The 25,252-nt window shown below is 47.4% G+C and overlaps 1 protein-coding gene across 1 annotated transcript in view; it reads right to left on the bottom strand.

Moving 5' to 3' along the window:
• The window catches only part of LOC144772221 (solute carrier family 22 member 15-like), a 211,550-nt gene that overhangs the window by 115,722 nt on the left and 70,576 nt on the right, over positions 1 to 25,252 (bottom strand). Inside the window, exons 2-3 of the mRNA XM_078656367.1 lie at positions 11,918 to 12,130; positions 7,680 to 7,812 (exon numbers count right to left, since the gene is read on the bottom strand). Of these exons, the coding sequence (XP_078512493.1) occupies positions 7,680 to 7,812; positions 11,918 to 12,130 (346 nt within the window). The remainder of the gene's footprint in view (positions 1 to 7,679; positions 7,813 to 11,917; positions 12,131 to 25,252) is intronic.

The following is a 25,252-nucleotide window of genomic DNA, read 5'->3' as shown; positions in this document are numbered from 1 at the left end:
GAAAGCCTGTGGTAGCTACATCCATTGCACAGTCAATCGCTTCAGACGCTGCCCGCTCACCCTCCTGCAAAATCTTCCTGGCTTCTTGTTTCCGGTCCTTTGGGATGAGGTCCGATGTAGATGCCATACTGACCACATCTGGGGATCAAAGCGGTCCAGAATTGCCAAGGTATTGCAGCTTGAACTGAAATGCCAGCCATGGAGGAGAAGCTTTTGCCAATAGCATCTAGCATCATCCTTCCTTGTCAGGATGGGCGGCAATCAGTGTCGGGGGATTTTTGGACCATCTGTGTGCAGACCGGGATAGTACAGAATTCTCCTTGGAGTGCCGAGGAATCTTCTGGAGCTCTGTATGTTTTTTATCAATTCATGGAAGGACCACAGCCACTGAGGCTGGAGTCTTGATGACTTTTATTCCCTGTAGGAAAGAGACCCTTTTCGCATGGTTACCACCACTTTTTGCTCGATAGTTGAGGCACTTTGACGGAGTGTGCACTGGATCCCTGCAAATCAGGTTCCCAGTGCCTGCTTTCTTTCCCAAAACTGTGCCTTTATTTCCACAATTGGTACCTCTGGCCCACATGTAAGTGCCTTGTAAAAAGTTCCGGTGGTACAAAGGGCCTTGTGCCCAGAGAGCGTCTCTAAGGGCTGCAGCATGAATTGTGCCACCCTCAGACCCCTCACCTAACACATACCCACTGCCAATGCAGAAGGTTTGGTTTAGTGCAGGCAAAACACAAGAGTCAACATGGCACACACCCCTGTGTACCATGCCCACAACCACTGCCTGGGTCATAGTTAACTCACCCCTCTGGCAGGGATCACAGCCCTAAGGCAGGGTGCACAATACTACAGGCGAGGGCTTAGCAGCATGAGCAAAATGCCCCTACAGAGTCTAAGTTCCCTCTTAGACACTATAAATGCAGTAAAAGCCATATCGAGTACGTGGGCTGGGAGTTTGTCATTACGATCTCCACAGTTCGATGATGGCTTTACTGAACACCGAGGAGTTTGGTATCGTTAGAGGGGTGACCCACCGATTAAAGTGCAGCACGGATCAGTGACTCCTTGGGTTGCTTGGAGTAGATGCATCAACAGTACATAACGCAGAAGAAGATTGTCTTGTACCCGGTTTCCAAATAAACAGAGATTGCACTCATCCAAGAAACGCATATCGTACAGTGAATCCTCCAAACTCAAAAAGGTATTGGGTGGGCCGGGTTCGTTTCAGCTTCAAACTTCCCTCACAACAGATTGGGGAATCACCCGGCGGTTCGAGTTCTAGGAAATGTGGAGTTGCTGTTTCACTTATAAAGTTACTCTCTTGCACAGTACTACACTCATGGGCAGATGATTGTAGGATAGTAGGGTCTGCTTTCCTATGGTCACCCCACTTTTTGCTTCACTGGTTTTCGACTTTAATGTGGCTGTGTGCCTGCTAATCAGACCGACAGCCCTGCTGTTCTCTCTCTAAATTCACACCATGCACTTTAGGTACATCACCAATTGGGAAACTCTTATGGGTCCCTGTACAGTGTACCATAGGTACCGAGGGCATAGGTGCACCCAAGGCCTACCAGGGGCTGCAGCATATCTTTTGCCACCCCTGGCTGGCCATCCAAACTGACACAACTGGCTGATCACTCAGCTGGGGCAAGGTTGTGTAATCACCCCTTGCTTAGGTATAGTATTCCTATACCTACCATTATATATAGACACATATACACCTATAAGTCACTCCTATGGCAGGCCTTAACAATCCTGAAGGCAGAGTTCTTGGTTTTATGTGAGATGAGGCTCTGGCATGAGCTGAGCCCCTCTGCAGCTTTCGAAACCATGTCCTTATAGCTGCTCTATGATATAGCCATACCATATACTCTTAAGTGCATTATAATCCTCGCGGTTGAATGCTAACTTTGGTTTGGCTTTATCAAAACATGTCGTGTAAGGTGTCATATGCTTTGGAATACTACCCCCTCTACAGTTCTGGCGATGGGGGTAGCATTCCACCCTTCTAGAGGGAGAAGATATGTTGTTCCTACTAATCCCGGTTAAAGTTAACCAGAGCCTCAGCATCACGAAATGGATGCTGCTGCTACAGACACAAGTCTGACCTCCTGCTTCTGGGAGTCCTTCCAGCGAGGGAGGCTTGGACAATAGGTTTCCTGTCTTGAGAGGTGCTAGCACCACCCCAGACAGGCCATAGTGTGTTGGGGCAGGGAGGGCTGAATGAAATGAGACACTGCCTGGGGCACACAAGGTGTCCCATGCTTAGTCCGGTTCAAACCGGTACTAGGGCACTCCAGCCCCAGCTCTGGCGCGAAACTGGACAAAGGGAAAGGGGTGTAACCACCCCCTTCCCTGGTCCCACCCATAGGAGGGACCTAGCAGGTAATCCAGCCCCTAAATTTGGTATATTGGTAGGAGCTGAGTCCCAAGACTTTAGATTTATCCTGACTGAAACTTGAAACGAAGCTCTGGACCTTCGACGTTCTACCTGAAGCTAGAAGACTGAAGAATCTCCCTTGTGGTCAAGGAGTGACCACCCTGTGTAAGCAGGCACCATCAAGCGATCACCGGTTTGCTTTGTCGACGCTCCCGCCGGAGCCCGAGCACAGAGCCTGACAAGACCCAGACTTCCAACAGCCCGATCCACAGCCACAGCAAAGCCGAGAGACGTGGGACCGGCCATTTTGGAAAGCCAGCGAATTGCTTTCCGTGCAACTTCTGAGGCTCACTCGAAGTTGTGCATTGGGGATTGAGAAGCACCAGTCCCGAGCACCAACTGCACCGAAGATCAGCCCTCCACACTCCACGAGTTCTGCATGGGGCCCTTCTGCATTTTCCTGCTCGACGTGTCTGTCCGGTCACTTGCCCGTTGGCTAGTGGCCTCTGTGGCGACGAACCTTTGAATTTACACCGCTGGTCTGGTTGCTTCAGACTGGCCCCTGCTTCCCTGAAAAGGAGAAGCCCATCGGACCTTGCTGGTCTGATCCAGAAGCCATCTTCGATTCCTGCGTGGGTTGCCTTTGCCAAGGCTTGTTGACTCCAATCCGGAAGCCAACACTGCCGACAGCGAGAGCCTTCGTGGGACAGTCCGTATCCAGCTCCTTCTCGTCGTCGACACCTCCTGGTCCACGTGGCTGCAGAGACAAGCTTCACAACATCACCTGATTGCTTCGCGACATCGCCTGGTTCCTTCCTGGTTCCTTCCTGGTCACTGGCTAGTGACCCAGACTCTGTCCCCTCTGCTTTCAGCTACTCTTCATCCTCGATCCGCCCTTGGATCCAACCGGACACTTCCCTCCTGGTCGCCTGCAGCATCGTTCTTCGAGGCTCCATAGGATTCAGCGACGAAACCCGACACACTTTGACACCTATGCACCCGCTTCCTGTGGGTGAGGTAAGGCGAGTAATCCGGTGCTCCTGTGGGTATTGACTATCCTAGTGTCCTAGTTTTCAGTAGCTTTCTCCTAGTCCATCCGGAAGTGACCTAAAAGAACTAGTTACCAATTCTTTAGTTCCCATTCTAACTCTATGGTAACTCGCGTGTGTGTAAAGACACTGCACACGCATCCCGTGGGTCTCCTGTTTCCTATCCTTTGGTAGTACAGTGTAGCCCCAGCGATTCTCCAGGCCCTAGGCCTTTCCTTTGTTCGTGACGTGGTTCTTATACCACTATTTTACTATATGGTTCGAAGTGCCCCTAGGGCATTACTGTATTTTGTGCAACTTATTGTATGATAATTAAGTATCTTGTTATGTGCTTGTGCCTCTGACCTCATAAAGAGTTCAGAGGATTAATTTAGTAATAAATACATATATATTTTATATATATAGCCTGTGTGGTGTCCTTTCATCTGGTGTTCAAGGGGTTATATTGTGGTAAAACAGCTGGCTTCACATGCCAAAAGAGTTTAGCCTAAGACTGCTTTGTCCATGCTACCATTAGGATAGCTGGTCTATAAGGTTGACTCACAACCATCACCATAAGGGTTGTTTGGACTGGTGCACGGTGCTCACTAGAATAGTGAACATCACATATCAGGCCAACTTCTCACAATGCCATTCCAGTATGTGATCGTGAAACTCAAGGTGTGTGGTAGAGTTCTAAGCGTGGGCTTCATCTACGCACCAAACAGGAGTAAAGAGCGATGTCTTCTTCGGTTCAACAGAGTCCTAACAGAAACAGGGACCTTCCAGTTGATTCTGGGTGGGGACTGGAACATTATCCCAATCTAATAAAAGACAAGTCGGGCACTGCCGACATGGTTCATGAAATAGACTGGCCGATGCTAGAGATGGCAATGGCCCGACTGACACTGGAACCTTGTACAGCCTACGGAGAAAGAATACACTCATCCTTCATAGGACCATGGTACACGATCGAGGTCAGATTATTTTCTGCTCTCCCATGCAGTAATACCAACAGTCATGGGAAGCAATATTTGGGAAATTTCCCTCTATAACAATGTTCCAATCGGTATACAGCTGAATTGGAATTTTCATAAGCCCCATAGAAAGCTGTGGTGCCTTAAAATTTGTATACTTCAAAAAGCCCCAGGACAAAATGCTACCGATGTCTCACTTTACCACTTACTTTACGGACAATAGGGGTTCAGTCCATTTAGCCCAGACTTTATGGGTGCAGCGAAAGCCATGATAAGAGGACAGTTAATGAGGGACGCAGCACTTGCCAAAAGATGTCAAGTTGACAAACAAGCGTCCTTAGTACGGAATATCCAAACTACGATGAGGGACCGCCATGCCACACAAATGAAGAATACTAGAAGCCAGCTTGAAAAGACCAAAATGGAACTGAATACCAAATGGCAAAATCCTCACTGAGCCCTAGAACTTATCTGAGCATTTGCAAGTTACTATACGGAGTTACATATCTCTGAACTGTGTTATAAAGAAGGCAAGTTTTTTTAATGGTCTTTGGCTACTCTGCCTTAAGGATGCAGGAAGAGCCCTGCTGGACGGGGAAAACAAAAGATGTGATCTCCCAGGCCATAACCAATCTCCAAAGCAACAAAGCACCAGTGGAAGATGGATTTTCAGGAGAATTTTATAAATGGGTAAGGAACGAAGCAGTGGATCTCCTCAAGGAGGCCTACAACAAGACTAAAGTTGAGGGCAGTCTATAATCTCTTACCAGTAGGAAGCAGCTCACAGTTCTCCCCATGGCAGGGATAGATACAATGCCTTGTAGCAGCTACCAGCCCATCTGCATACTGAATGTAGATATACAGGTAATGGCGGGGATACTGGCCTCGCATCTCAATGAGGTTATCCCTACTCTAGGTCATTGCTCGGAAGTAGGGTTTGCAATCATCTGTGCACTCTAAAGCATGTCTTGTGGCTTTCAAAGAATGCACTGGAGGAACTGATGGCATTATCTATCAACACCAAAAAGGCATTTCATAGGATAAAGTGAGAGCACATGTATTGTACCAATTTGTAGATTTGGATTGGGCAATGACTTAACTGGAAAGGTCAGATTTATGTATATCACCACATGGCTCAGGCTAACGGTGGAGGTTTGCTATCGGAATCGCTCCTGGTACTACGTGGTACGGGTCGGGGCTGCCCCTTCTAAGCCCTTTTGTTCATAGTAACATTAGAACCATTAGCAGAAACCATAAGACAAAATGTGCAAATCATGGGGGTTCCAACACCAGCAGGCCCGTTAAAAATGATCCTTTATGCAGACGAAATTCTGCTTGCTTTGACAGACTTGGCCACCTCGCTGCCCTCTGTGATGTCATTGATACCAGCTTTCTCTGGCATCGCTGGGACAAAAGTGAGGTACTACTGCCGTCCAGAATAATGACAAGAGCAGCTATGGTAAATTATACGTTTGAACTCCTTTAATACTTGGGGATTTATATTTATAGTGTCTGCAAATGATGGTAGCAGAAAACATAGAGCTGCTTCTTAAAAATACTGAGGCAGAATATGGAAAACGGTCCCAGTCGAATCTTTCATTCTGGGGCAATGTTCGGGCTGTCAAGATGGTCACAGTCCCCAGATTCACACATGTGTTACGGATGCTGCTGCTTGCTGTCAAGACCTCCGTCATGAGACGCTCCGACAGAGGGATAAAGATGTTTGTGTGGAGACCTATGAAGCCTAGAATGACAGCCCATAGAATGGTGGATTGGGCCTTCCTAGTGCAGAACACTAGTCCAAAGCTCTTCATTTATCCCAGCTACCATTCCTCTGGCCGACACATTCTGATACTCCGTTTATGGTAGGACATTCAACAGATGATAACGTAGAGGCCAAGGCCTTCAAATATTATACAGCCAGAAACCAACAGCCTCGCAGCTCACAAATCCAATCATTCACACAACGAATATGACCTGGCAGCGTTCTCATGAATTCTTCCTAGGCGACACTTGCATCCATACTGGGGAACAGATCTGGCATAACATACAGATTCAGGTAGGGGGTAAACCCGTAGCTTGAGAACCATGGCAGGCAAAAGGGATTCAGAAGATTGATCAGCTTCTGGTAGAGAGACACCTTAAACCCTTTGCAACAATACAGGAAGAGTTTCATCTCCCTCGTAGCCAGGAATGGAAATACTTACAATTGAATCACTCCCTTCGCACTACCTTGGGTAAACCACCATGGGTCAGAAACCTTTCCTCCATACTGCAATATCTAAAGGATTGGGGACTTTTTAAGGAAGTGGTTTTAGGATTTTAGGTTTTAATAGTAGAAAATAAGCATTTCCAACCCCTATTTTCACAATTGCTCGCCAAGTGGCAAGGACTGCCTTGTTCGCGCTATATAAAACTTTATAAATAAATAAATAAATACAAGTGGGATATATGGAAGAGGATTGGAAAGAGGTGGCTTGAGATCTAGACGGGGAGTTCGAGAATCTATAATAACATTTACTCTCTTCAGAACGATACAAGACTGATGCTAGAGCCCACAAAAGCTCAGAGCCGGATGACTATCACACCATGCCGACTGTCGGGGAATTGCCCACCCAGAATGAGACATACTTCATTTACTTTATCACTGCCCAGACCTGTTTGTACACAACTATATAACAATAAAAAATTGCAAAACAAAAAAAAATGAAATGCAGTATTTATACTCATGCTAGGTTGTAACTTATTTACTACTAACATGTTATCTTCACTAGCTAATTAGCAAAGCTCGTAATCGTTATGAATTTAATCCAGTATTGATCCTTATGTTCGATTATGACAGCTCAACCTAGTTAACGGGGATCATTAAGAATGCAATCCAGTATCTATCCGCATGTTACATGGCAGCTCCCGGTTATCCCCTACTTCTACTGAATCTGGACAGGTAACGTGGCCAGTTATTGATCGGTTCCAATTTTTACAGGGCAAAACCATTTAAGGTTTTCAAATAAAGATCGAAAAAATATAAAAATAAGAAAGTTGTAAAGTGATGGGGCTGTCACTCACATGCAGATGAATAGAAATACATACTGCCACATACTCAATGAGTACCAGTAAGTTTGAAATTTTAGATATATCTATACACAACTAACCCAAGACAATAACAGACACGTTTTAACACAAACAAGCTAAGCTTCATAACACTGCCCTGTGGACGCCCCCATTCATTTCCATCAGAGGACAGGGAAGGTTTCATACAGTGTTGATAAAAGTCTCTGTTGTGGTTACCTATGAGGTACAGCTTTCGCCTCCCAAAGCGGTCCGACAGCTGCCCGAAGATGAGTACGCCAAAGAAGACGCCACCGAAGAACAGGGAGCTGGCCAAGTTGATTTTGTACGCTGCGGTGTCCACCAGGCACCACTGGGAGAGACAGAGGAACAAGAGGTGGTTAGAGGGTGGAAAGAAGGCAAGTCTCACTCTTAAAGGTCTTTGTTTACACTAAGCTTTGCTGTGATGAGAGGCACAGGCCATACATTAGGAATCTTTGTACTTCCATTTCCCACAGAAGGGGGCGCTGCGCCATAATCGCCTTGAGTTAAAGGGTGCGGAATACAAGTTTCATATATGCGCAACATTCACCAGATTTGTTTTCTATTCATTAATATTATTTATTGTCTTCTTATATGAAGTATTCTTGATATTTTACAATCCCTTCTACTCTTTTATTTCAAACGGTTAGCTCTTTTATTTATTTTCTATACAGCACAAATTTTTATTTTGATTAACAAAAGTACCTTAAGGAGACCACACTTTCCCATGGAGTTAGGTCCTGCTTTGCATTAATGTAAATATATCCAGTTTATTTGTGTACCCTTTTATTTACATGCATCTTCTCTCAAATGTCCAATCAATTCTTTATTGTCAGTCATCATGACACCCCCACATACGGACAGTTGGCGAGTGCAGTAGGGACGAGGGGGGGGGAGCGGTTGAACCGGTTAAGTGCCCAATGAACACCGTATGCCAACCACATACATTTCGCTTGTATATAAACTTAGCCATCAACCTTCAGAAGTGGAAACTGGCAACATCTGAAACTAGTGGAACTACATACCAGGACAGAATATTCTTAAACCAGGTCAAACTATCAAGGAATACAATTTGACATGGGTTTTGTGACAGTTTTAGGTTTGGACTTTGAAATCCCCTTAGCCGTCTTTGCCAGAATATTGTTTTCAAACCAATAGCTTCACAGCTACTTAGAAAGACTTTCGGTGAGAGGGCTACACCCACTGGTCTGCTAAATTGTCAATCATATTTTGCTTCCACCCATCGCAGCACACAGCACGAAGCAGTGGGTCCGCCCAGTTTACCCATTGGCTCCCTCCACGTTCAGTGACTGCACAAAGCCTAAGCACACTGTTCTCTTCCGTCTACAAATAGTTCCTTTCTCTTCAGTAACAACTTGGTTTAGAGTGCGCCTTTGAGTTTTATTTCTTCTGTAATTTAACTTTACATGTTAGCTATTTATTTTGCCTTTTCTTTGCTGCTCCGTTGAACGGTGAATTATTTTCACTTTCCTTTTTAAAGTTATAAAGTGTTTAATTAACTCTGCAGCCGCCTCTGATTTAAGCGCTTGGTTATGTGGCGATTTATTGTTGTCTCCTTGATAATAACATGAAGTGTGCAGCTTAAAGCGATAAAACAGCCACATCAGTGAATGTTTCGAAATGTTAAATTTTTAATGCAAGCTTTAGGTTTTATTTGTGTATTGTTGTGCCATACACTTGCAATAAAAAATAACCAGTGCAAAACCTGCTAAGGCCAGACCGATTAGGTTTGCCAATGCTTGTTAAAGTGTGTTCAGCAGCTTCATTCACTTCTGCCACCACTACATTACATCTTCCTATCATGACATGTAGGTTAACAGAGAATGTACTTGGATAAGGTAGGATGAGTAGGTGACAAGTTACACAGACCTTACAGGCTCAGGTCTCAGACCGCACAGCCAAATTGATGCCTTGTCCTCTCTATCTGCCCCAGTACCCAGACATGTGATAGATATTTAACAATGCAGATCATGGAAGGACTCCATGTTGGAAGCATGGGGGGGGATGGGAGGGGGGGCTGTGAAATAAATGCCATAATAGAAAGAAAGTGTTCTCTATCACCATGGATACTATGTTTGCAACAGAGCACCAATGCAATATGCAAACATGCTACCAATTAATCGCTACCATCCCCTGCAATGCCAATGTGACTCCTGAGGGGCATCAGCCAGGCATCCCCCCCTTAGGACTTTTATTATCATGAAGAAAAGCGGTTATTTATTCGGATACAGATCTGCAGCCATTTACACCTTCTGGAGGCATGTTATATCAACATTATTAAAGAGCCATCTGATTCCACACCTACAGGAGGCATGTTATATCAACATTATTAAAGGTATCACCAGGTGCCACATCTCGTAGAGGCATGTTATATCAACATTATTAAAGAGTCATCTGATTCCACACATCCTGGAGGCATGTTATATCAACATTATTAAAGTGTCATCTGATTCCACACCTACAGGAGGCATGTTATATCAACATTATTAAAGAGTCATCTGATTCCACACATCCTGGTGGCATGTTAAATCAACATTATTAAAGAGCCATCTGATTCCACACCTACAGGAGGCATGTTATATCAACATTATTAAAGTGTCATCTGATTCCACACCTACAGGAGGCATGTTATATCAACATTATTAAAGAGTCATCTGATTCCACACCTCCAGGAGGCATGTTATATCAACATTATTAAAGTGTCATCTGATTCCACACCTACAGGAGGCATGTTATATCAACATTATTAAAGTGTCATCTGATTCCACACCTACAGGAGGCATGTTATATCAACATTATTAAAGAGTCATCTGATTCCACACATCCTGGAGGCATGTTATATCAACATTATTAAAGAGCCATCTGATTCCACACCTACAGGAGGCATGTTATATCAACATTATTAAAGGTATCACCAGGTGCCACATCTCGTAGAGGCATGTTATATCAACATTATTAAAGAGTCATCTGATTCCACACATCCTGGAGGCATGTTATATCAACATTATTAAAGTGTCATCTGATTCCACACCTACAGGAGGCATGTTATATCAACATTATTAAAGAGTTATCTGATTCCACACATCCTGGAGGCATGTTATATCAACTTTATTAAAGAGTCATCTGATTCCACACCTCCAGGAGGCATGTTATATCAACATTATTAAAGAGTCATCTGATTCCACACCTCCAGGAGGCATGTTATATCAACATCGTTAAAGTGTCATCTGATTCCACACCTCCAGGAGGCATGTTATATCAACATTATTAAAGTGTCATCTGATTCCACACCTCCAGGAGGCATGTTATATCAACATTATTAAAGAGTCATCTGATTCCACACCTACAGGAGGCATGTTATATCAACATTATTAAAGAGTTATCTGATTCCACACCTCCAGGAGGCATGTTATATCAACATTATTAAAGAGTCATCTGATTCCACACCTCCAGGAGGCATGTTATATCAACATTATTAAAGAGCCATCTGATTCCACACCTACAGGAGGCATGTTATATCAACATTATTAAAGTGTCATCTGATTCCACACCTACAGGAGGCATGTTATATCAACATTATTAAAGTGTCATCTGATTCCACACCTACAGGAGGCATGTTATATCAACATTATTAAAGTGTCATCTGATTCCACACCTACAGGAGGCATGTTATATCAACATTATTAAAGTGTCATTGATTCCACACCTCCAGGAGGCATGTTATATCAACATTATTAAAGAGTCATCTGATTCCACACATCCTGGAGGCATGTTATATCAACATTATTAAAGAGCCATCTGATTCCACACCTACAGGAGGCATGTTATATCAACATTATTAAAGTGTCATCTGATTCCTCACCTACAGGAGGCATGTTATATCAACATTATTAAAGAGTCATCTGATTCCACACCTCCAGGAGGCATGTTATATCAACATTATTAAAGAGTCATCTGATTCCACACCTCCAGGAGGCATGTTATATCAGCATTATTAAAGAGTCATCTGATTCCTCACCTCCAGGAGGCATGTTATATCAGCATTATTAAAGAGTCATCTGATTCCACACCTCCAGGAGGCATGTTATATCAACATTATTAAAGAGTCATCTGATTCCACACCTTCAGGAGGCATGTTATATCAACATTATTAAAGAGTCATCTGATTCCACACCTACAGGAGGCATGTTATATCAACATTATTAAAGTGTCATCTGATTCCACACCTCCAGGAGGCATGTTATATCAACATTATTAAAGAGTCATCTGATTCCACACCTCCAGGAGGCATGTTATATCAACATTATTAAAGCTATCACTAGATTGCATCCAGATGAGATGGAACACCAAGGTGGGATTCTGGCGGAGGATACTTAATGCAGGATTATTACCTAAATGGCGTGGCCAGATCTTACCTCGGTGGCGATTGAAGTGAAGTCATTATCGAACACGATGCGCTTCTCCCGCTCGCTCTGATTGGCCGTCCTATACCAGTCCCGGAAGGCCTGGTCAGTGATCACTGATTGGTTGCCAAGACTGTTATTAACGGTGAGACCCTTCCAGTCCCACTGGAAACGAGGCGTTGCACCAACTAGCGCGATGAGGACCGCTTCTGTGGCCGCGTAGAGCTAGAGAAGCAAAAAGGAAACTGGAGTCAAAAACAACACAGACGGAAAAGCTACTGCGCGTCGGCAAAGATCTCTGGTGGATACATGATCTACTCACAGTCTCCTCACTGATTCAGCTGCCAGATCACAGTACTATACACAAGGAAGGCACTCGCTCGAGGTACCAGGTCATAGCACTATACTCACCGAAACACACACTGGTACAGTCAAAGCAACTCCTGCCATCAGATTACCACTGATGGTACTATGCACAATGACACACACTGCTGCACAGTAACAGTACCAGAGGTACCAGGCTCTTCAATCAGGACACAATGCTATACATACTGAAGCTCACTGACACCAGTCAAAGCACTAGAGGTCCCCACTCCTGCTATCATGTTAATGATCTAATTTTAATTTCTAAAGCGCGGTGTATGCCGAAAGGCGTCTTGGCGCTGCTTGCAAAAGAAAGAGATTAAAAAGCAGGATCTAATGTGAAAGAGTAAAAAGCCAGGTTTTTAGAAGCTTTCTAAAAGCCAAGAAGTTGATGGAGCTCCTCAGAGAGATGGACATTTGAGTCCAAAGACGAGATGTTAGAGAGGGAAATGAATATGCTACTTACCAGTATGCATCTGTTCTTGGCATGTAGGGCTGCTGACATTCATATCTGTGCATAGATCGCCGCCTAGTGTTGGGTCCGGATGATTGCACATTGTTGTCCTGGAAGAGTCTTCGAAGTATCACAAGATAGGTGGCTCCTCCCCTGGACTACAGTGCGCATGGGCATCGACTCCATCCTCAGATTGTTTTTAGCCATTGTGGCAAAGATGGAGTGTAACAGTGTAAGCGATGGCCATGCTAAGAGTAAGTGTAAAAAAGTCTGCAGCCGCTACGGGCGCCGGGGAGGAGGGCGGGCGATATGAATGTCAGCAGCCCTACATGCCAAGAACAGATGCATACTGGTAAGTAGCATATTCAGTTCGAGGCATGTGGGCTGCTGAATTCATATCTATAGCATAGAATACATAGCAGTCCCTCCATTAACGGCGGCCGCCTGTGCCAGCTGCAGAAGTCTGAAAAAGTGTCTTTAGAACAGCCTGCCCTACAGCTGCTTGGCGTGCACATCTACACAGTAATGTTTAGTAAATGTGTGTGGTGTAGACCATGTGGCTGCTCTACAAATATCTTCCAAAGGGATATTACCAAGGAAAGCCATAGAGGCCCCCAACGTTCGGGTGGAGTGGGCTCTTGGAGGGACCGTCAAAGTGCGCTTAGCCTTGTGATAGCAAATCTGAATGCACTTAACGATCCACCTGGCTATACATGCTTTGGAAATGGGGTTGCCTTTGTGCGGGGCTGAAAAGGCAACAAAGAGTTGTTGTGTTTTCCTAAAGTCTTTGGTCCTATCGATCTGGTACATTAAAGCTCGTTTGACATCAAGAGTGTGAAGCATTCTTTCGGCCACTGTTACTGGGTTTTGAAAGAACGCGGGCAGTTCAATGGTCTGGTTGACATGGAACTGCGAAACCACTTTAGGAAGAAATTTAGGGTTAGAGCGCAGCACCACCCTGTTTGAGTGAATCTGTATGAAAGGCTCTTGTACAGTGAGCGCCTGTAGCTCACTAACACGTCGTAGAGACGTAATAGCAATGAGAAAAGCCACTTTCCACGTTAAGAACTGAATCTCACATGAATGTAGAGGCTCAAAAGGTGGGCCCATCAACCTGGTGAGGACCATATTGAGGTTCCATACAGGAGCTGGCGGGGTCCTGGGAGGGATGACCCGCTTCAGCCCTTCTAGGCAGGCTTTAATGGCAGGCACCCTGAAAACGGAGAGATGCTGCCTGTTTTGGAGATAAGCCCCTATGGCGGATAAGTGTATCCGAATGGAAGCATATGCTAGATTGCATTTGTAAAGATGCAACAAATAACATATGATGTTGGGAATGGACGCATCAAGTGGGTTGATGTGGCGTTCAGTACAGTAAAGTACAAACTGCTTCCATTTCGCTGCATAGCATGCTCTGGTAGTTGGCTTTCTCGCCTCCCGAATGATATCCATGCATTCAGGAGGCAAGTCAAGGTAGCCAAACTCTAAGACCTCAGGAGCCAGATCGCCAGATTGAGCTGTTGCGGATCTGGATGCTGAATGTCGCCATGGTTCTGCGTCAAAAGCCTGGGCGTGAGGTGCAGCCGTTGATGCGGGACCACGGAGAGTTCTAGAAACGTGGTGTACCATGGCTGGCGTGCCCACGTAGGAGCAACCAGAATGAGTGTCATCGAGTGTTGCATTAGCTTTCTTGCCACCAGCGGTATGAGAGGTGCTGGGGGAAAAGCGTACGCAAATCTGCCTGACCAGTTCATCCATATCGCATTGCCCTGCGACTGTGGGTGAGGGAACCTGGCGGCAAAGCTTTGGCATTTTGTGTTTTCCCTCGTGGCGAACAGGTCTATCTCTGGATGACCCCACTGCTGGAAGTACGGGTGGAGTACTGATGGATGTATCTCCCACTCGTGCATTTGGTGGCTGTACCTGCTGAGCAGGTCCGCCATCTGATTGTCTGTGCCCGGGAGGTGTTCCGCCATGAGGAAGATGTTCCTCTGAATGGCCCACTTCCACATGCTCTGAGCCAGATGAGACAGCTGTGGAGAGTGTGTACCTCCCTGCTTCTGGATGTAGTACATGGCCGTCATGTTGTCCGTCCGGATCAACACGACCTTGTTGCACAGATGTACTTTGAATGCCTTCAGCGCCATGAAGATTGCCATCAGTTCTAGGTAGTTGATGTGCATCTTCCTTTGCTGCATCGTCCATAATCCCTGCACCGTGTGGTGGAGTACATGAGCTCCCCATCCCTGGAGAGATGCGTCCGTTGTCAGGATAATCTGTGGCACAGGCTCCTGGAACGGTCGGCCCATGCAAAGGTTGTGTGGATTCCACCAATGCAGAGAGTTGTATGCCCGACCGGTCACCAACACTAGGTCTTTTAATTGCCCCTGAGCCTGAGTCCACTGATGCGCCAAGCATTTTTGGAGCGGACGCATATGTAACCTCGCGTGCGAGACAATGAAAATGCAGGAGGCCATCATGCCTATCAACTGCATGAACACTCTCGCAGGAAGCGAGTGTTGCGGTCTGAACTGTTGGATTAGCGACTGGATGTTGTTAATCCTCGCTGAAGTTGGCTGAGCCGTGGCCACCAGGGTATCTATCGTCGCGCCCAGATACTGCCGCACATGGGCCGGCTGAAGGTGCGACTTTGGATAGTTCAGTGAGAAGCCCAGACCGTGAAGAAGGTGAATGGAGTGGGACATGTCGGCGGCGCACTGCTGGGCCGACTTTGCCTGAACCAGCCAGTCGTCCAGATAAGGGTAGACATGTACGTTCTGTCTACTGAGGTGCGCCGCCACTGTCGCCAGACATTTGGTGAACACTCTGGGGGCCGTGGTCACTCCGAAAGGAAGGACCTTGAATTGATAATGCCGATTCTGAATGGTGAATCCGAGGTATTTCTTGTGTGATGGATGGAGTGGAATGTGGAAGTAAGCATCCTTGAGGTCCAAGGTTGCGAGGAAGTCCCTCTGCGTGAGTAACGGAAGAACTTGCTGCAGCGTTAGCATGTGGAAGTGTTCTGAGAGAATGTACTGGTTTAGGGGCCCGAGGTCCAGAATAGGCCTGAGGGACCCGTCCTTCTTCGGGATTAAGAAGTACAGGGAGTACACTCCCGTGCCTTCTTCCTCCACTGGCACGAGCTCTATAGCGCCTTTTTGCAGCATGACAACAACCTCCTGCTGCAATAAGTGCAAATGCTCTGTGGACATAGGACGGTGTTTTGGTGGTATGTTGGGTGGAGTGGATGTGAGCTCCAAACAATAACCGAACTGGATAAGTTTCCTGACCCACCTGTCTGTGGTGATGGATTTCCAGACCGGCAGGAACTGCTGGAGTCTCCTCCGACAGGTGTAGTATGGTCGGGGGGCAGGGACATGGCGTCACTGTTTGTTGGTGGCGGAGGAGCGGGAGTTGTTGTTTCCACAACCTCTGCCCTTGGTGCTGTTGCCCTGATAGCCGCCCCTACTCTGCTTGGTGTAAGAGGACTGCGCCCCACCTTTATTGTATTGCGTTTGCTGGGACATCTGGCCTCTGGAAACACCTCTATTGCCTGAGCGACAAAAAGTACTGCCCCGAAACTGCTGGGACTGGAGAGCCCCCATGGACTTCGAAGTCTTGGTATCCTTCTTTATCTTTTCCAAGGTGGTATCCACCTCAGGACCAAATAACCTATCTGGGTTTACTGGCTGATTGAGGATGGTGGGTTGTATCTCCGGCTTGAAACCGGAGATCCTGAGCCAGGCCTGATGTCTCAACACGACACTGGTGTTAATGGCTCTGGCCGCGGTGTCCGCCACGTCCAGTGCACACTTAATTGAAGCGTTGGAGATAAGCTTCCCTTCCTGAATAAGCATTTCAGCTGCCTCTTTATACTGATCTGGAAGATGTTGCAACAGGGTCTCTAGTGTGTCATAGTGCGCCCTGTCATATCTGGCCAGGAGCGCCTGAGTATTTGAAATACGCCAGATATTGGCCGCTTGAGCCGCCACCCTCTTCCCTGATGCCTCCAGCACTTTAGATTCCTTGTCTGGGGGAGGAGCATCACCAGTGGTTTGCGAATTCGCCCTCTTCCGGGCATTAGAAACGACCAGAGAGTCCAATGGCAACTGGCCCTTGATGTAGGTAGGGTCGCCAGGTGCCGGCTTATATTTCTTTTCAATCCTATGGTTGATCACCCTGGCCCGTGTGGGTTCCTTAAAAATGTCTGCAGCATGTTTTAGAACCCCTTTCAGCATGGGGAGAGTCTTGACAGTCTTTTCTGCTGTGGAAAAGGTATCAAAAAGGAAGTCCACTTCGATTGAGTCAGCATGTAGCTGGACGTCGTGGTTTTTAGCCCGTCTCTCAATTAAGAGCATTAAATGCCGTCGAATCCTCCGTAGGAGAGGTCTTGACATTGTACACCTGAGGGTCCTGGGCAGTGTGCTGATCCCCTGGGTCACCTGCATCAGTCCATGAGTCTTGGTGATCCTCAGGATCAGTGTTGGCAGGAAAGTTATACTCCTCGTCATCACCTTCTCCACCCTCCACATCTGAATAAGTGGGTGAGGGTGTAGCCACTCTTGGAGTCCGTCGAGCAAGCGGCTCCACTAGAACTGGGGAGTCCGCAGCAGGCTTCTTGCGCTTCAAAGGAATTGTGTAGGACTCAAAAGGCTGGGTTGCCGTGATCGTCCTCTTGTAGAGGGTAAGTTTCCCGGTGTCGGCGTCGATAAAGTGTTCCGACTGCTCCTCCACCAAGGGTTGTCGATGCTTTAAGCTCCCAAGCGGCTGAGAAGGCTTCGACGCCGTAGACACTTGCATGGGCGCTTCGGCGACCGGCCGTGGTGCGAAGGCCTTTGGTGCTACCTTCGGCGGAAACGTAAACAGGAGTGGCGTCGAAGATTTTGGCGTTGTGGCAGCTGGATTCGTGGTGGAAGCTTCCTTCGGAGCGGCCGCGGAAGCCTTGTACCTGATGCGTTGTAGGGAGTCCGACACCTGCTTCGTAAAGGTAGCGGACGGTTTCGTCGACCCGACAGACGTCTTCGGTCCACCAGCGAGTGTCGGGGGCCTTGGCTACTGCGTGTGGGGCCCCAGTCTTCGGTTCGACGCCCTTGGCCGAATTTGGCTCGACGCCCTCGACCGACTTTGACTCGGCGCCCTTGAGCGATTTCGGCTCGGCGCCCTTGGTCGACTTCCCCGGGTCGACAGCCTTCTTCGGCTGCGGCCGCACCGACGTATCGGGAGTCGAGGAGGCGGCCGGAGGGACAGACGTCTTCTGTTTCGACGGCGTCTCTATTAGTTTCGTTTTCGTCGACACCGAAGGTTTCAGCTTCGGTTTCGTTTTGACCAACGTCGGCTCCGCAGAAGTGTCCGTAGCCTGGCCCGTAGGCGAGGCCGTGGATCTGGGTGGAAGGTCTTGGGTAAGGCCGTGGCGATCCCTCGACCTGAGCCTTATTGATTGTCTGATCGGGGCTTAGCTCTTCACATGAGCTATCTTCCGTGGCCCCATAGGCCTCATTGTCGTCTCCTACCTCGTCGACGACTTCTTCTGCATCGACCAGCTCGACGTCCGCGTCGTATTCATAGTCGATCGCTGGAGGGGAAATCTGCATATGAACTTCTTGTTCGTCTGCTTCTTCTCTGTCGAAGATGTCCACCGGTGCCGGGGCCGACTGCCGGGCCTCCTGGCGCGCCGCGCGCCGAAGTCGAATCGTCTTCTTCGATTGAAACCTGGAACAAGCCATACAGTTGGCTTCATCGTGGTCCGGCGACAGGCACTTGTTGCACACCGGGTGGACGTCGATGTGTGGGTACTTGGATCCGCACACGGGACATTTCTTGAACGGACTCCGTTCCAAGATGTGTCGTCGAAAGTCTTGCTGCGTCGACTGCGCCTCGAGCACCGAAGAGCCGCGCGACTCCTCTGGACGTCCGACTCGGGAACAGAGCTGGGACCGAACGCAAAAAACAATACCGACGGTATAGGAAAAGGCCTTCGGGCCTTAAGAAAAGTCTATATCGATTCCGAACTGGAGATGTCGAATATACATCCGAACCCAATGGCGGAAAAAAACAATCTGGGGATGGAGTCGATGCCCATGCGCACTGTAGTCCAGGGGAGGAGCCACCTATCTCGTGATACTTTGAAGTTTCTTCCAGGACAACAATGTGCAATCATCCGGACACAACACTAGGCGGCGATCTATGCTATAGATATGAATTCAGCAGCCCACATGCCTCAAACTTCTTATATTCCTGAAGCTGCTCTTTATATCTCACTTCTTCCTACGGGGCACAGTTCTGTCTCCATTACCTTTTGACGACACATTTTCTTTTTTTGTCTTAATTGCTCAGAAAACAAAGGGGCTGATGGGCTTCTTCTGTAACTAATGACTTTCTTCAAAGGAGCTAATGTCATTGCTGCCTCGTGAATCTAGTTAGACTATCGCGAAGCTGCCATATCAGGAGTGACCATTAACACTGGTTGAGTGGACTCTAGTGTTCTAATTATATCTTGTTTGTTTACTTTGTTCCAAGGCCTGATCTTCTTAATCTGATGTTCTGAGCTAAGGCCGGTCTTCGTCTGCTTGAAACGAAACTCAAACTGGACATCCTTATGATCAGACCAAGTAACCTGTATGATATAGAGTAAATACAACTCCCTAGAATTCGTGAAAATGCCATCTATTATCTGGCCAGCTTGATGGGTGGGATCAGTGACGAGTTGTTTTCAATGAAAACATCATAAATTGTCCATAAGAGATATGGTGTCTTTATTAATCAACTCATCAAGATGAAAAGTATAATCTCCCAGTATAGTAAAATTATCTAGAAGTGCCTTACTTTCCAGAAATTCATTAACGGCTTCCAAGAATGCAGTCTTAGGACCAGGCGCTCTATAGACTAAAAGACGATGCAACTTTGTTTGGTTCTTCACATTACAACTAAACAAGAGAGCCTCCCAGCCTAAGATAAGGGCAGGAAGACAGGTTATCTCAAGGCATTTTTTATAAAGAATCGCAATCTCGCCAACTTTTTTCAGGTTCCTGTCAAGACTGGCAATCTGATAACCTAAAGGAAGGGTCGCTATGATATCTGGGCAGGAGATTACATATGCCCAAGTTTCTGTAACAACCATAATTTGCAGGTTGTGCACTTCTAAGTACTCATAAATCTCACAGCGATGCTTAATCATCGACCGAGCATTGAGTAAGGTGCATGAGATCGAAGGATAGCGGGTAGGGGAAGATATACTCACCGCCTTTTCCTACTTCGAGATTGTGAACTGGCAGCTAGGATAGATAAATGGAATTTGTACAGTATCAAAAGAGTCACACTTATAAGTACAACTAGAGTGTCCGCCTATTTATTCATTTATTTGAAGAGTCTTATATAGCGCTGGCTAGACCCGGAGGTATCAGCGCGCTTTACACGAGGAATCACAGATTACAAAATTACATTTATTACTAGAGCCTAAAATACCCATAGCAAAAGACAGTGTTACACAGTAACATGAGTTTGAAAAGCATAACATAACAAAGACAAAACATCTGAAGGGGCATAGAAGGTAGAGGGGGAGAAGTAAAAAGGGGATAGGAAAGCCGATCGGATGAGGCAGACCCGCAAGGGGGAAAGTATTTCAGAGAAACCCAAAGTGAAATGATTGAAATGATTACGCACTTGTATAGCGCACGACTACCCGTAGGCATCTTGGCGCTTGTATAACCCTTCCTGGCCTTTCCCTGTGAGGAGCCCACTCCTGGGCACCCCCAAGGTGAAGTCAGGCATCCTCAGCTCTGTTGGGGCCGTTGTGGAGATTAAGCAAGCTATTGCCCAGAGTTGCAGAGTGAATGAATGAATGAATGAATCGGATCTTATCGCGCGCAAACTTAGCCCACTGGGCGTCAAGAGTGGGACCCATGATTGGAATAGGCACCGAGGCGAGAATTATCTGGTCCGAGGAAATTGAGCCCGAGACCCGCAGTGGCGGGAACTGAACCCTGGTCCCGGGCCAGACCTCTGCATCAGGGTCTGCCGCTCTAACCATTAAGCCACACTTCTCTACTCTAAAGTCAGAAGAGAAAGTCAGACAAACCGTCAGGGGACCAGCATTCACCACATCCAGTGTCGCATTGACTGTACAAGTTGAGAGGGGTGGAGGGGACCTGAAGGGGGGGGGGGGTCGAAAAGAGGAAATGGACAGTCCAGCGGCACAGGGAGCAGTCCAGTGGTCGACGTCACCAAGATGGAGGATCCTGGTCACAGGCACCAATAAGAAACACAAAATGACGGGAGGCAGAAAAACCAATTCTAAAAACCACAAAGGGGGTTAACTCCACAGAGTAGGGCTAGGAAGGGGGGTACCCACAGGATTGAGGAGGGATGAAGGTTGGGGAACGCCGATCTCAAGCGGGTCGTCAACTTGAGCTCACTAGGGACTGCAGGGGCCGCAGTGCCATCGTTATACAACACCACAAAGTCCGGAGATGTCAGCCTAGGCAGAAACCCCGGGTGAGGAAGGCAGCAGCTGGTATCCGAGGGGTGTGCTTCCCCAGCCTCGAGGACGGAAAACAGGCTCATGGGCATCGGTTTTCAGAACTGCTGTACTTTTGCCGCTGCAAGACTCACGCGTCCCAGTCCTCGATCTGGAAGGTGAACCAGGAGGTCAGACAGCTGCGGACAAACCAAGAAAGGGATGAGACGACCAGAGGGACGAAACCCATCCCATCACCACCACAGCCTCCGAGGGATCTCCACCGGTCACCAGCCACGCAGGGTTTGTTCTGTCCTCAGCAGATCCTCGATGATATGTCGGATAGAGGGGGAGACAGAGCGGAAAGCTGAAGAAAAACTGTGCCCAATGTCCGGCTGGGTAGGTGACGGCCGAGGGGGTGAACCAACGGCCAGTCTCCCCTACAGCTGCAAAGACAGCTCCACCGGGCATCGGCCACGTTGGTTCGGGCTCCGTGGTCGGAAGAATATGCACTGTTCTTCAGAGGTTACGAGTAGAATCGCAGGAATCGGAGTCGAAGGACCGTTGTCCATTAGAACCCCAGGTGAGTGAAAAGAGGAGAGTAGGGGGTATATTCGAGGAGATTATCGCAAAAAGGCAATCCCTGGCCGGGGAGCTCCCAGCCAGAACTCCTCAGCCATCGGCCATCTTGATACCTCCTATATGCTTAAATTGTTTTAAAAAATCACTAGAGTACTTACGGAAACCAACAGGGTTCTTGGCGCATTCCGGGCATGGACGGGCGCAGACGGGCTTGCTTTTGTCGCGCCTTCTGCACTATATATACTGAAGCACACAGTCAAAACATCAAAGGAATACGTTACAGCTATCAGGTCACAGTACTATACACAAGGAGGTACACTGCTGTGCAGCCAGAGCACAAGAGGTACCGGCTCCTGCTATCAGGTCACAGTACTATACACAAGGAGGTACACTGCTGTGCAGCCAGAGCACAAGAGGTACCGGCTCCTGCTATCAGGTCACAGTACTATACACAAGGAGGTACACTGCTGTGCAGCCAGAGCACAAGAGGTACCGGCTCCTGCTATCAGGTCACAGTACTATACACAAGGAGGTACACTGCTGTGCAGCCAGAGCACAAGAGGTACCGGCTCCGGCTCTCAGGTTAAAGTAGGTACCGGCTCCGGCTCTCAGGTTAAAGTAGGTACCGGCTCCGGCTCTCAGGTTAAAGTAGGTACTGGCTCTGGCTATCAGGTCACAGTACTATACACAAGGAAGGACCTGCATAACACTTACTATGCAGGGATCAACAGCACTCCGCAGCAAGAAACATTCTCAACCTCCCATAGCACATGCAACCACCCCTCAAGAAGCAACGCTGGCTTCTCATACATAAACAAGCACAATTCAAACCCCTCACCCACACCTACCAAGCACTACATATACTGGCCTTAGCATACGTCAACAAATGCATCCGCTTTAACCCCTCCCATTGCCCATGACGAGCTCAGCTCGCCATGAGCCACGGTGCTCCGGTGCTCATGACGAGCTGGAGTTGGAATAGTAAATTAAACTATTCACTATCCAGCACCACTAAGCGCTATGCGTTGTAAAGGCATGCGTTGTGAAAACTGCGTTGTAAAGGCGTGCGTAGTAAAAGTATGCGTTGTAATGTCATACATCCCCCGTGGAACGCTCGCACACTGGGCAAATTCCCCTGCTGTGCTGAGCGTTCCATTAAACGGGCGTGGTCGTCATGAGCTCAGCTCGTCATGTGCATGGGGGCGCTGTGCGCACCCCTCGCCCCCAGCACAGAAGGGGAATAGCCCCAACAGCCATGGGGTTAATAAACACTACAGACACCTTGGCAGGACTCCTACTTACACACATCCCACTCATGCAGAAAACCAGATCTGGCTGTCGAGCCTTGTCCTACATTGCTTCTCAAGCGTGGAACAACCTGCTGCTACCCAGCTGAGCACTCCTTTACCATCTTGAATTCCACAAGTAGCAGCAGACCTACCTCTTCAAGGAATCACACCAGCCCTAAGCGTGGCTTGACTCACACCCGCCCAGCGCCTATATAATCCTGGGCGCGAGAACATGAAATAACACACCACCAAACTAAGTTTGGGAACTTTTTCAAAACTATTGCTCCAGAGCTTCTAAGACACCAACCATGAGAAGTATCTGACCAGCATCTCCACAGCATTAATCAACATTTCAGGTTTGTCCCACACGGGGAAACACTTTTCTTGAGAAAACCCACAAAGTCCAGATAGGGACATAGAAACCTTTTCAAACTTCCCTACTTCTAGGCACTAGAGAGGCCATCTAATTGTTGTATCTGACCCACGCTCCATCACAGGCAGCTTCAAATCACGCCTAGGTCCTAGCTACCACTACCATGAACTGCTATTGCCCTTTGCTATAAATTGGAGTGGGCTTTGTATTATGTTGTGTTTTTTGACTTTAAGTCTTTTGATACTGAAAAAATGTTCTTTAAGTTAAGCCTGTCTGCTCTGCACTTCTGATACCTGGGTTTCAGCTCAGGTTTACATTTCTGAAATATTTGACAGGACATAACGAGACAGTGACCTTACTACTAGTGAAGGGCACCCAGAAACCTCAACTAATAAACCATAGTTTCAAATGAATAGCTTGAACACTGTAGTCAACTTATTACACTTACAAACCAGCACATTACAGATTGGACCAACACGTTATGCATCTGAACCATCCAATTATGCATATCTACCAGTACATACGGGAGACAGGCCAGGGAGCTATGCTTTAAAAAATGCAGATTTCATATTTCATTGAAGATATAAGACACACAACTCATTACATTACAAGAGTGAGTCAACACAGTATGGATATGAACCAGCCCTTTAAATGTCTGAACCATATGTTACTCTAAGCAAAACCAAAGGGGATGATGGACGGAGTGTTGAACACTGCAAGCACTCACCCCCCAGTTAACTGAACAGGGTTTAATCCATCATCATTCTTTAGCCCACTCAGCCACCCCAGTTCAGACATGGCTATATGCAAATCAGTCTGACCCTGTGCCTCATGGGAACAGTCCAGCTCGAACTGCCAAGCCATGTCTTTCCTGGACCGGAATCAAGCATCCTAGGACCGGTTTCTGGCATTATAGCCATCTTCAGCCAGGATAGCTTGACTCCAGTGGCGTAGTGAGCACGGGACCCACGTCTGAGCATACCCTTCCCACATAGGGTGAAAAGCAAAACACACAAGATGATGGACGGAATGTTGCACAATGGCAAAAAATTCACCCCCAGTCACAGATCTGGGTTTAATCCATCGTTGTTTTGCTCACCAAGCCACCCCAGTTCAGACATGGCTATATGCAGATCAGTCTTAACCCTGTGCCTCATGGGAACAGTCCAGCCCGAAATGCCAAGCCATGTCTTCCCTGGACCAGAAACAAGCATCCAAGGACCGGTTTCTGACTAATCAGCCGTCATCAGCCAGGCTAGCTTGAATCCAGTGGCAAAGTGAGCAAGGGACCCACGTCTGGGCATACCCTGCCCCCTTTTGTACCGCGAGGGTTATGAACCCGACACTGGTCCCAGGATGCTCGTTTCCGGTCGAGGGAAGACACGGCTTGGCAGTTCGGGCTGGACTGTTCCCATGAGGCACAGGGTCAGACTGATTTGCATATGGCCATGTCTGAACTGGGGTGGTGGAGTGAGCTAAAGAATGATGATGGATTGAACCCAGATCAGTTGACTGGGGTTGAGTGTTTGATTTGCTCAAACGCTCCGTCCATCATCCCCTTTGGTATCGCATGTGTTACTCTGGGAAACCAGTGTTATATATACGCAACGCAGACCATTACGCACACAACTAGCACATTATGAGTGAAAACTAATATGGTATGCATTTCAACCAATGCATTACATATCTGGAAATTACGCTTGTACAGCACTATGTTATATATGCATACCTAAATGTTGCAAAGGAACCAGTTTGTTATGAGAGTAAACCAACTGGTTTACCCGGTGCCAGCACTCAACCGTGTTGCGCAAACACCAATATTTACTGTGCAAAC

Source organism: Lissotriton helveticus, chromosome 8, assembly GCF_964261635.1.
Source record: "Lissotriton helveticus chromosome 8, aLisHel1.1, whole genome shotgun sequence".
Classification (NCBI taxonomy): Eukaryota; Metazoa; Chordata; class Amphibia; order Caudata; family Salamandridae; genus Lissotriton; species Lissotriton helveticus.
The sequence above is the reverse complement of the archived record's forward strand: the minus strand, read 5'-3'. Positions and strand labels throughout refer to the sequence as shown.